This window comes from Hydra viridissima, unplaced genomic scaffold (genome assembly GCF_058129835.1).
Source record: "Hydra viridissima isolate aposymbiotic clone 2 unplaced genomic scaffold, HvirCarnegie_v1 scaffold_3, whole genome shotgun sequence".
Classification (NCBI taxonomy): domain Eukaryota; kingdom Metazoa; phylum Cnidaria; class Hydrozoa; order Anthoathecata; family Hydridae; genus Hydra; species Hydra viridissima.
Window position 1 is genome coordinate 258,516 of NW_028324302.1, and position 13,658 is coordinate 272,173.

The 13,658-nt window shown below is 29.2% G+C and overlaps 1 protein-coding gene and 1 long non-coding RNA gene across 2 annotated transcripts; one reads left to right on the forward strand and one right to left on the reverse strand.

Annotated features, from left to right (window-relative positions):
• Positions 1-888: 888 nt before the first annotated feature.
• On the reverse strand, positions 889-6,534 carry LOC149890485 (uncharacterized). The gene is made up of 3 exons (XR_016451026.1): positions 5,741-6,534; positions 4,196-5,633; positions 889-2,824 (listed from the first exon to the last, which is right to left on the reverse strand). It is a non-coding gene; the product is annotated as an uncharacterized LOC149890485 (long non-coding RNA).
• A 2,019-nt stretch (positions 6,535-8,553) lies between these two features.
• LOC149890486 (uncharacterized) lies at positions 8,554-12,531 on the forward strand. Its single transcript, XM_090082753.1, has 6 exons — positions 8,554-8,673; positions 8,777-9,038; positions 9,258-9,286; positions 9,364-9,409; positions 9,519-9,711; positions 12,121-12,531. Exons 1-6 carry the CDS (start codon positions 8,647-8,649, stop codon positions 12,323-12,325), a joined length of 762 nt encoding a protein of 253 aa, XP_089938879.1. The 5' UTR covers positions 8,554-8,646; the 3' UTR covers positions 12,326-12,531.
• The last annotated feature ends 1,127 nt before the right edge of the window (positions 12,532-13,658 follow it).

Below are 13,658 nucleotides of genomic sequence, written 5' to 3' on the forward strand. Positions count from 1 at the left end.
TGAAAAATTAGGCTGCATAAAATCAAAAACTGCATTGCCTATCATGAACGCAAATGTCTAGAAAGAGCTTTTGAAGTTCGTTCTTTTCGTCTTTTAATTTAGTGAATCGCGATTTGGATTTTCTAAGGCGCGCATGTCTCTTAGTTGCCTTTTTCTTAAAGAATGATCACCAGAGTTTTTTTTACGCAGCTCCTGTAGCATAATCTTTAATAAAATACACTTTTGTATATCATTACATAGAATATTGTAACTTTGCTGCAAAAGCAGTGGATGATTAGATACAACTTTTTATATTCGTGTGCTATCTCTTTCGATTAAGGTAATTTTCGAAAGTTTTTTTCAAAGAAAAGTTAGCATAGTTTTCCTCTTTTAAATCTAGCTTATGTCTAAGGTAGTTTTTGAATAGTTTTTCAAAGAAAGGATAGCGTAGCTTTCTTCTTTTAAGTCTAGCTTATGTAGCTTGGCATCACAAGACGTAAAAACCAATAAGGCATGATAAAATACAAGATAAACGTAAAATAAAATAGAAGTGAAACAAAAGATAGGCTGCATAAAAAAGAAAGTCACAACATAATATACTTCTATGTATGTTTACATTGAACTAAATAAAATCCTTAGCGTAAATATTTGATAAGTTAGGGTAGTTAGAGAGTAGGAGTTTATAAAAAAGCCTCGCTGTTTTGTTAAAGGTTGTTTTTGAATAGTTTTTCAAAGAAAGGTTAGCGTAGTTTTCCTCTTTTAAATCTAGCTTATGTCTACGGTAGTTTGTGAATAGTTTTTCAAATAAAGGTTAGCGTAGCTTTCCTCTTTTAAGTTTAACTTATGTAGTTTGACATCGCAAAACACAAAACTCACAAAGACAAGGTAAAATAAAAGTTAATCGTAAAATAAAATATTGGTGAAATAAATGTTAGGTTGCATAAAAAACCAACAACATAATAATCTACTATGTTTGTATAAATTGAATTGAATAAAATCCAGAAAACATAACAAAGAAGTTTATATAATTTTGATTTTTTATAACTTTTAAAATTTTAACTCCCAAAAAAATATATGTGAAAATTCTAGATAGAAAAAAAACAAGAAAAAAATGACGAAAATTTGAGAATTTTTATGGAAATAACGAAATAGACCAAAATAATACTTTGTAGTGAAGCCACGGTTTTTGATCACTGCCTTGCATCGACGAGGCATACTGTCAACAAGTGATTGTAAGAGTTGCCCAGAAATGCTCTTCCATTGATTTTGAAGAATTTGAAACAACTCTTTGTCATTTTTTGGAGCTCTTGTCTTGATTCCATGATCCAATATACTCCAGAGATTCTCGATAGGGTTCAAATCTGGACTTTGAGCTCGCCAAAAAAGAACCACTACTTTTTTGTTCTTCAAATAATTTTTCACATTGTTTGCCGTATGTCTCTGGTCATTATCTTGCTGAAAGACCCAACTTTTATCTTTAAAGAGCTCATTTGCACTAGGTATCAGTTGATGAATTAAGATTTGTTTGTACATTTTACTGTCCATAATGCCAGGAATTTTATACAAATGACCAACACCCGATGAAGTAAAACATCCCCATACATTCGCCTTTTTATAGTGCTTTACTGTTGGCTGTGTTACTAATGGAACGTAACGTTCATTATGTATCCGCCAAACACACGACCGTGCACTGAAGTACAAACAAAAATGGTGATTCATCACTCCATAAAACATTTTTCCATTGTTCGATTGTCCAATTCTGATATTGCTTTGCCTATTGAACTCTTTTTTTCCGATTACTTTCAGAAATAAATGGTTATTTAACGCTCCAGGAAGATTTAAATTTCCCAATAGAATGGATCCTTCGAAAAACCGTCCGTTCGTCAACATTTGAGTAAATACAGCGTAGAACAACAAAAGTACCAGACAAACTGAAAAAGTTAGACTACATGTCCAGATGTTTACATCTTGGCCTATCTTCTCTAGTTGAACGTCGTAAAAGAGGTGACCTCATTCAAAAATATAAACTTACTAATAACATCGACATAGTCAACTGGCACTTTCCCCTCATCACAATTCCACCAAGAGCAAATCACAGAGAAATTCATCACCGTGAGAAGTACAGCAACAATTTAGCTCGTTTCCACTTTTTTAACAACCGCATTGCCAAGGCATGGAACATGTTACCAGATAAAGTAATTAGTTCTCCAACTGTCAACAGTTTAAAAGCGAACCTCGATAAGCTTTAATGTTACTACAGCTCGCAGCTTTCCTTAGAAAAAGTTGCAATATGAGCTTCACAAAAACTAACTGTAATCTGACAACCTATAATTTGTATTTTGTCAATTATTATTATTTTTGTTGTAACAAATATATATTACTATATATACTACTATATTCTTTCGAATCTCTCTTATAATCAATCTGCCCTCTCTGGCAGCTGTTTTACGCCTTCTTACGCTCCCTTCTTTGCGTTTAAAGCTTCCCGTCAAATAATACTTAATAAAAATCTTCGAATTCAAGTGCATCATCTATTCAATTTTTTTCCAATTTCATGGTCAGTGTATCCACTTTCATGCCATGCCACAATTTGACCCTTTTCAAACTCAGTGAATTGTTTTATTATATTTTTTTGAGTTGTCTGGCGCCATGTTCGACTTGGGTGCTTTGATAGAAAAAGCGACAATTGAAGCAAGAAAAATAATTTAGGATTACGTTTTCGCTCACAATAAATACTTTTTTTCACAACTCGCCTAAAATTCATCCGGAATTCGACATGTCAAGCTCTAATTGACAAATTATAAAATGACGTACACATGTGGTTGTAGATTGCCCAATGATATTTCTAGAATATTAAAGATACACTATTGAAATGAGTTATTTCTTCCTGAAATAGTGTTAAAATATATATATATATATATATATATATATATTGTGAAGAATATTTCATTGTCATTCCTTTATGTTGTAAGTTTTTGAGAGTTTAACTAAGCTTTTTTTTTGTCGGACACTGTAGGTAACAATTTCTACTGAAAAAATAGTTTAAAATTCAGTTGTAAAACTATAATTCACAAGAAGGAATTATATGTTTTACAAGAGTAACATGTTTTATATATCGCCTGTATGCCTGATTACACTTGAAAGAGCATTCGCGTCAAAAAACACTTTTTTATAGTAAAAATCAGGTTAGAAATGTTTTGCTTTAGAAAACAAAACAAACCATTAAGATAGTTTATTCAAGATGGCGAATATTAGGGATTTGTCGTATATTTTTGTACTTTCAGCTTCAGATAAGAGCACTTTCCGTTGATTTTGAGAGCTATGTTTTTATACGATTCTTAATCCGCATAAATATATATATATATATATATATATATATATATATATATATATATATATATATATATATATATATATATATATATATATATGTATATATATATATATATATATATATATATATATATATATATATATATATATATATATATATATATATATGTATGTATATATATATGTATGTTTATATATGGAAACAAAATTATAAACTATAGTATAATACATGACATAAATTGTTATAGTTTAGGGGGTGGGGGTGAGTGGGTGGGTGCAAAAGTCGAGTAGCGCCATATGCATATATATATATATATATGTATATATATATATATATATATATATGTATATATATATATGTATGTATATATATATGTATATATATATATATATATATATACATATATATATATATATATATATATATATATATATATATATATATACATATATATATATATATATATGTATGTATGTATATATATATGTATGTTTATATATGGAAACAAAATTATAAACTATAGTAAAATATATGACATAAATTGTTATAGTTTATTATTTTCAATGATTACTTTGTGTCTATAAATAGATGTATAATAATACAGCTTCAACCTTAACTGAAGTTTTAAGTAAATGTTATTTAACTATTGCAGACTTTTTTAGGAATCGCAATTAACATCTAAAGCACACTTTTCAAAAATCATTTAAAGTTCCTGATCTTTTTTATATTATGATAAATAAATATAATTTATCAACAAAAAAAAGTAAATGACATTTCTTGTATATTTTTTTATACAATGACATTTGAAAAAACCTTAAAATTATTAACTTAAAAATAACATCACAAGTTAAGCTATAGATACATAATGTAGAAACTACTTACCGTATATTTCCCTAATTTCGAACAAGTTGAATAACTCCGCCTGCTTTATGAATTTCATATCAATTTTTTTAAATAAATAAACTGGAATCTAAACTGAATCGAACCAAATTAAGCAACAAATATATTTATTATAAAAATGTTGTTAATTTTTAAATTTAAAAAGTAAAGTTATCGTTCGGGATTGGGTACCCGTGTTCCTTTTTCTTAACGTACGTATCAAATCCCACAAATGACATTCAAGTTAAAAAAATAACTAGTTTATACTTGCGTACACCTCTAGATTCGAGTTAGGTAAAAAGATTTTTAAAATCTAAAATTACTTTTATTTTAATGTGAGGGTATAACATTGTGTTGGTGCAGAGTGTCCATTATCTATTTATTAGATCCTGTCTTCCATTAGCTTTTTGTAATCCGTTAAAAAAAAAACCTTCCAGTCACTGCCTGTTTCTGTCAGTTAACCAGAAAAAGTCTCAGTTATAAGTATTAAGTTGGTTGCATCCTTAGCGAATGCTTCCCCATTAATTAAATAGGAAGCTTTTTTGTTAACAAATGTTAAGATAAAAAAGACGTTTAGAAATTCAATAAAAAGGTTAAAAGCGTTTATAAGTTTCTAAGTTGGTGTCGTTACTATTGTTAAATATTGTTGTTAATTACTTGCGCGTGAAAACGCTAACTTTTGCAAAAAAAAAGTGCATTCCAAAATCTGTTCAGAATTTGGTAAACGTTTAAATTATGCAGAAAAGTACTGTTTTTTAGATATCTTACAAAGTATTGCTATTTTTTGGCTTTTTTTTTTCAGATAAATAATCACCTTCAAATTTTACATCGAACAGTTCGCAATTTAAATTGCCTGTTTCTTTTTAAGTCGGTTTTATATTGTTGGTTTTTCGGGGTTTTAAAAAGTGTTTTGCTTGCAATTAAAAAGTTTAATGGTACCAATATGTATTTTGAAAATATTTGTTTATATTCTCATTACCCTAGTCTTTCAAGTTATTAATCAGCTTCCTTTTAAAAATCCCACAAAAATAAAGATGTAGCAATAAGCTGTTCGGAATTAGGGACTGTTCGGAATTAGGGAAATCTACGGTATAGTTGTCAAAGTTAATAACTTCAAAATGTATACTGAAGGCCATTATCGATATTCAATAAAGTTAAGCATGTGTACAAATATGAAAATGTCAATATATGACAATATTTGTATTCCAATGTAAGACAAACAATATTAGCGCATTATTGACATGCTAATACTTGCCAAAATAAGTATGATAAGAATGGCGCATTGTTGTTTACAAATGTCGGCGCAATATCGCTTATCTTGTCCGATATTAGCCCATGAAATTAAAACTGTTTACCAAATCATTAGTAATGACCATTTTCATTATTTGTCTGACAATCTTTTTCAAAGTAACACCTCCTTGAAGACCAAGATATTGTGTATCTGAAACTTAAAGAAAAAATAGTTTAAGTTTGTCATTGGAACAAAATATTCCTTATCTACAACTTGTCCAGCATGGACTGTCAAAATTTCTTTTCAAAATTTTGCACCTGTTCAAATGTTTGCAATTGCAAAATTACATTTTCAGCCAATTTGGGATTAACTGTTGCGATCTATAAATCAAAACGCTTTAAAATAGCACTTCGTTGCTGTCAAATACATTGAATTTGAGGCTTTATGACATCATTCTATTTCTGACTTCCACCAGCAACTTAACTATATCATCTAAATGAAATTTGTTTTCCATTTTAAATTGAATCAAATCTAAATTAAAAGTTTGAATGCATCTTTTTTGTAATTTTTTATGCTTCATTCAGCACTCAACCGTCAACATTTTAAAATTTACTTTTTCAATTTAATAATAAACTTAAATCTGTTGACAAAACCAGTATTCAAACCTAATCAACATAGGATACAAAATTTGTACACAAGTTGTGTCAATTTTATTACATAACGGTATTTGTTACATACCTTTTTATACACTCAAACAACAACTTTCATTGCACAACTCAATTTTCCAATTTCATTAAAAAATATATAATTTCATGCATACATTTTTCAATCAATATAATCTAAGTCTTTTTCAAATCTATACTTTGAATGTATTTTATAAATGTATTAGTATAAAATAAAACATTTAAATAAATTTCACAAGGCATAATTGCTTAAGCAAATTGTGTAAACGAAAATGTAATTGTAAATTGATGTAGCTTCATCAGTCATTGAAAATATATACATACATACATACATACATACATACATACATACATACATACATACATACATACATACATACATACATACATACATACATACATACATACATACATACATACATACATACATACATACATACATACATACATACATACATACATACATACATACATACATACATACATACATACATACATACATACATACATACATACATACATACATACATACATACATACATACATACATACATACATACATACATACATACATACATACATACATACATACATACATACATACATACATACATACATACATACATACATACATACATACATACATACATACATACATACATATATATACATATATACAAATGTGCATATTTACATATATTTATTTGTCTATATATAAGTACAGTGTGTTTGTGTGTGAGTGTGTGTGTGTGTGTGTGTATGTGTGTGTGTGTGTGTTAGATATATATATACATAAACCATTTAACTACAAAACTCTGTTTATTTTCTTAAAAAAGAATCAATTCAAAATCTTTTTTTAAACCAAAGTAACCAAAAATGAAAGCTTATTACTTTAAATGAGCAAGTTTTCATTTATTTTTTTATTATAGACTTTATTTTCTTTTTAAAGAAAACATTTCATTTCAGCGGATTACCATTATTAGGAGAGCTTTTATTATTCATTTTGAATATATAAAGAAAGATCGATTGTGTTTATTTTCCCAAACTTCCTCATTTTACTTATTTCCGTATTCAAGATTCTTTAATTATTCGAAAAAAAATTTGAAACAGTTTTAAAAGTTTTTAAATTTAAAACTGGAAACTGGGATTTGCAATTTGTAGGCCAGATAAGTAACATACTAAGAAGCAAATCTTATGAAAGTTTTTTATTTTCAAAGTTAGCAATTAGTCGTTTACATATTTTCAAAAAACTCATCGCAAACTTTACTGCAGCTTTTTATAAGTTACAATGAAAGGTTTTTTTTTTAATTTAATCAATATTTCTTTTAAATGTCAAAGTTATTAAGTGTTTTAATTAAGGACTTTATACTATAAGTTTTTAATACTTTAAAATTGATTATAATTGTTAATATTTCATCGACATCAAACGAACGTCTCTTGAATCAAAATTCTATGAGGTTTTTTCTTGTAACTTTTTTTATTGAATAATTTCTTCCTGTAACTTTTTAAACCACTAAATCGATAAAAGAAGTAAAAAACGAAACCCTGAAAACTTCACTTGGTGAATTGAGTAAAGTTCTCATTTTTATTTACACATATTGCAAATTTGACAACAGATATTGAATGATTCACTATTTATCATCAAATGTAGCACTTATCTTTCAGAAAAGTTTGTTTTTAAGATTGTTTTTAGTTGTTTAAAGAGGCCAAACTCTCTTAATCAAAAAGATAACGCTTATCAACTACTAAACTCATATGAGACAAATAGTTTAAACTTTTAGTTTATATAAGAACTTAATCATACTTACCTGGTCTTGCATTTTCAAGCATTTCAAACTCTTTCATATGTATCCCATGCTCATAGTGTGAAACAGGAAATTCAAGTTTTGGTGTCTGGGTCTTAACTTTTATTATTTGACAACTGCCAGAACCAGACAGCCTGCAATTTTCTCTTGCTTTAACCGTGAAGCACTGTTAAATGTAAGGTAAACGTTTTTTGAAGCATGAGCATTGCGAAAAGTACTTTAAACGAGAGTATTGCAGAAAGTACGTTATGCAAAAGCATTTCAAAAAGTCTTAAACAAGGGGGTATTGAAAAGTCTTTGAAATTTTAAATATGCTCTGAAAATGTCTTTTAAAATTTTTAAAGTATGAGTAATATCTCAATGCAATTCTTGAAGACCAACTTTTTTTTATTGATGCAACGTTTTTGTGCATCGTCAGGTTTTTCATATAAGTTACAAAGCCAGCTTTTTTAGTCTAGCTTAAGTGCCGCGCCAGTAAAAACTTACCCTTTTAATAACGAACATAGTCTGAAAGAGTCTGTATTAAAAGCCTCTTATTCTATTTCATAACTCTAGAAATTTTCCGTTAACAATAGCGGAAAAAAATCCTTCTAAAACTCGGCTTAAATAAAGGTTTAAAGTTGTATTTTAAAAATGACATGGGATTTGGTTTGGATACCTATTTTTAGTTTAGCAAAATCTTTTTGATATGAGAAAATAAATCTTATTTAGATTATAGTCTTTATAGAATAAAACATGTTGGTAATATTTCAGGAAAATAAAGTAACTTTTGTTGTTTTAATTTTTTTTTTCAATCAATTGAGCTATAAACAGTCAACCATAGCTTTCAAATTTCGTTCAACTTTCTGTTTCTAAAATTTCAAAGTTAAAGAAGAGTGAGGAAATGTCAAGATCAATTGCTATTTGGTTTGGATTGTTTGGCTGGTTTTTTGGTTTAATAGTTTCACAGGAAACATTGTTTGTAGAAGGTTCCTTGAATACCACCAAATATGATAATAGCATCGAAAAGATATATAAAGACTATGCTGAATATAGTTGCTTTCGAGCCTACGCCACCTTGGGAACAGTGCTCTCCATGTCGACATTGCTTAAAAATGAGATGTTTCAGAACACGCTTTACTGTCCAAGTAAGCCACCCAAACGTTTATTGCACGTATCTTAAATAATTCCCCTGCAACATGCTTGTACCATTCATGTTTAGGCAGAAAATTATGTTCACAGTTGTTGCATAAAGTTCAAAGAAATGCTTTTGCATTTCTAAGAATTCTAGTGGTTATAGAGGTTTTAGTGTTTTTTAAATAAATGAACTTTTAATATAATTGTTAGCTATGCAAATCTAATTTTAGCATTGTCAAGAAAAAAGAGAGATACTCAGGTAAACCTTTGCACGTCGGATAGTTTTTAAAACATTTCTGTTTCTTCAACTACTCACAAACACTTACATTTTTACAGCTTAATGTACTACAGGATGTAGAAGGAACAACACAAACTATAATGCGTGAGTCATGATTATTGTTAATATAAAAAAATTAGATTTAAATTATTAGAAACGCTTTCTATGCCACTCTTGTTTTTTTGTTTTTTTGTTTTTTTGTTTCAATAAAAAGTTGGGAATTTGAAAGTATTTCGAAAAAAGAGAAGTACACTTACGTGGAGAGTACCTGACGGATTGCCGACCGGCACAACAATTGCTTTTTGTAACGATAATTCTTGTTGTACACCTAAAAAAACGTTGAATACGGGTGGAACCACCTACAACCTATGCAAGGAATGTGTCCACCAAATCACACTTCCATCGAGGTAAATAAATAGCAAACTAATAACGAAGGTGCACTACAAATCATGAGACGTGAATCTTTTAACTCGGGATTTGTAATGCGCTTGTATTCATACCATTTTTCTAATTTGTTGTCATTTCCAAAATCTAAAAAAGAGAAATAGCAAAATAAAGAGTTCTAAAACCCATTATCTTCTTTAATGCTTGAAAAACAAATGACAGCATAAAGAGTAGTTACATAGAGAAAAAAAGTAAAGTATTAAGAAAATACGGAAATGGATATATTGAATAAATGCGATTACATAACGATAAATTTATATAACAATACATAAAGTTATTGTAATCAGCTTGTAAAAAAGCTGTTGGCAACAGCATGTTAATGCTCCCTGAGTTTTTAAAGATTGATATCCTTTAAATTAAAGCAGAAGAAAAAAGAAACTTATAGGTTTTACGTAAACGTAATTTAATTTACATACAACTAGCATTGATAGATCAGAAGAGATTTCAACAAAAACCTGTGTTTTTTTTGTGGTAAGTGCTTGCTATCATAAAAATAGCATTATTCTAAATTTAAAAACGCCTTCACAGCAACAGCCTTTAAATGAGAGCGTGCAGACATTATAAATAAGCTTAATTTACACTTAATCCCTTTTTTTTTAATAAAAGCTATAAAATGCAGATAAAAACATTCCTTCGTTAACATCTTCGACAAAGTCAACAAACTGTACACAATTGATATTATTCTTTGATCACCATTGAATTAAAAGCTGGCAGCAGAGGGAAGTTTCTTTAAAGGAAGAACGCAAAAGAAATAAGAAATAAAAAATCTTTAAAACACAAAATTGAAGATCAAACAGCTGTTCAAAAGGAGTATCGACATTGAAACCAAAAAAAAAATTATTTTAAAATCTTCCTTTAAATCAAACAAGTTACCAGTTCATTCAAGTGCCTGGCAATGATAAACCTCGAGTAAAGACAAAGTCCGAGTTATAATTCTCAAGAAGAAGTCCTTGAGTTGAATTGTCAAACAATTATGAGCTCCTAGACGATAAAGAACACGAAACCTCAATGAAGAAATTGAAAAGATAAATAACGACTCTTCAGATGCTTTGGAGTTAGTCATTGAATAGATGTTTAACCACTATATTGATAAATCAAGTAACCAACAAAAGCGGTTCAGTAGAACAAAGTTTTCACCAATCCACTTAGGCGAACGAGATTCAAAGCGATGCGATTAAGAAAAAAAAAGGCGTCAAAAAGCTTAATAGCATTTGAAGATAGCAATATAGCTGACATGTTGGTTAAGCGCGCCATTTGTTGGAACAAAAAGGTAGCATTGACTAAATTTATTTTGCTCTTATTTTGATACAATCAATCAAGACTTTTTCGTATAAATTTACTGTTTCACTATTTTTTATAATACCAGGCATTTTTTTCAAAAGGAAGAAGTAAATCAAAGTACTTCTTAAAACTTAGATAAAACTAAAACTAATTGCTCAACAAACAATAAAGGAATAAAATAGAGTTTCAACCCTCTTTCAGAATCACGCCTCGTTGATGCATTTGAAATAATCATAAAAGCTGCAAAACGAGCGATTACTGCAGTACCTAGAAAAGCTGATTTGACAAGTATAGAATTTCGTATAACCTTTACAGGTACCAAACGTTTTTTAAGCTCTACACCACTAACAAATCAAAGTGCTAATATTGGAGATGATTAACCACTGACTATTAATCATTTTTTGACGGGAAAAATTGAAAGACAATTTGCTCCAGATTCAATTGATAACTTAAGACTACCATCCGAAGAAGCTTTTGTTTTGCTACTTTTGGAAAAGATGGGTGTAAAAGTTGCTTCCTTAGCTATTACAACGGTATAAACGGAATTGTCAATATTCAGAGATTAAAAAAGATGACATCATATTAGTTATTTTTTCAGATAAGCCCAGAAAAAAATAGCCAATAGGAAGAGTTTCAGAAATGAGTGAAGGTAGCAACGATATGTTGGAATCGTAAAAGTTAGAGTTGATGCAAAGGAATTTATACAATCAACATCTATTCTTGGTCATTTCAAGTTTAAAAAATAAATACTTAAGACTTAATATCTTGTAATCAGTAGAAAAAACCTTTTCGAAATCTTCTTCGATAAAACCAATCACCTTTGGATTGGATCACCGTTGGGTTGGATTATCAGATCAGTTAGTTAAATTAAGCAAGCAATGGATTGTTTATTCAAAAGTGAACCAAAAAGTTACAGGAGAGAAAAAAATATGTTCGCCTTTTTCGGTTGCTGAAGCTTTTATAACAGTTAAAGCGTCAGTATTTATAGTAAAGAAACCCTAACCACCTTTTGAACTTTTAATATAAATTTTAAAAAGTTTTTGAAAAATACCAAATGCTATTTGAATAATTAATTTTAAGTATATGTTTAGTTTCACACCTCGTCAGCATTTTTACATCACTTGTCAAGACGATAACTTTTATGAATCCTGCTTCTCAGGGGAAGGTTCTTGCACAACAAATATGGCTGCTGTCACAGTGATAAATACTAATACAAATCAGCAATTCACGTTACTACTTGGAAGATCTTGTTCGTGCGAGATTAAAAGAGATTCGATTTTTGCGAACTTTATTTAGGTTTTTGCAGACTATATATAGTTTTTTTTTATTATTATCTTAAGAAACCTATTTACCATTTAACTATTGTTTAGCTTTAAGTAAGAATTCAGTGCACTTAAATTGTTTTAGAAATACTTAGAGGCATAAGTATAGCATGTTTGTGCAATGATAAATTCAGTAATAATAAGTGTAATAACAAGCAAGACACAATAATAACATAATAAGTAAAAAAAAAAAAAAGTATCATTAAAAAATAACGAAGTATTACAAATTAGAAATCAAGAATTTTTTCATACTTAAATATTTTGAATTTATCTTACTTTTTGTGTGTTACATGTAGAGGTTCAGTTTGTAAATATCTTTTAGCACCAACTTTAAGTGTGAAAATTTTCTTTTTGTTAGTTGTTCTATTTGACTCTATATCTATAATGTATTTACCAAAGAAAATAGTTAAATTGTAAACAAATCGACAATCTATACCATCTGAATGTAACTCTGAAGCGTTGTAGATATTTTTTCCTCTTTTAGTAAGTTGAGCTTCAGCTTGAAATTTTAAAGATGAAGTTTTTTAACGCTAAGCTTTTGTCTCATCTGGTGTGTATGTCCATCTGGGGACTCGATTGGCTCGCACTTTTTTTTACGGTTGTGTGTTTTAATTTGAATCAACCGAAACCTAAAGATGATTTTAAAAGATACTTTCATTTTTTCTTCTCACGATACTGAAAAAGTGTTTTGATTTTATTGAGCAAGAAAAATCAACTTTAAGCTTTTACAAAAAAGATGGCAAGTGGTCAACGGCATAACATGTTTGTTGTAGTTTTGACCAAGAGGTAATCTAATAGAGAGAGGTTTAAAAAATATGTTGCTGGACTACAAGGATTGACACGTGGTCTGTTAAAAAAACGTCTGAGAAACTATGGTCTACTGACCTCGCGTCAGTAGACCATAATTTATCATCAATCCTTTTAAAATCAATTGCTTAAATAAAGGAGATGACAGGCGTAGATTTTTATGTTAAATAGGATAGCGGCAAAGTCAGAGCTGTAATTGAGGCAATCGTTGCTCGCTATAAAATTATGCATACCTGCATTAACATGCTGAATACGTTTCGGTGACACCTAGTTGAGCTTGGTATAAGCCAGGAAATAATTGATGCCATCTAGAGAAAGGGCATGGTCCGTCAGCAAAATGAGGAGCAAAAGAGTAAATCAAAGAAGAAATCGACAAGAGAGGTCTCTAATTCCTGCAATAGCAGTGACAGCTGCTGCAGCATTAACTATGAGTTCGGTTAAAGTTTTGATGATGGTGGCTATCATTGCACTAGCTTTGATTTGGATCATAATAGTATTGG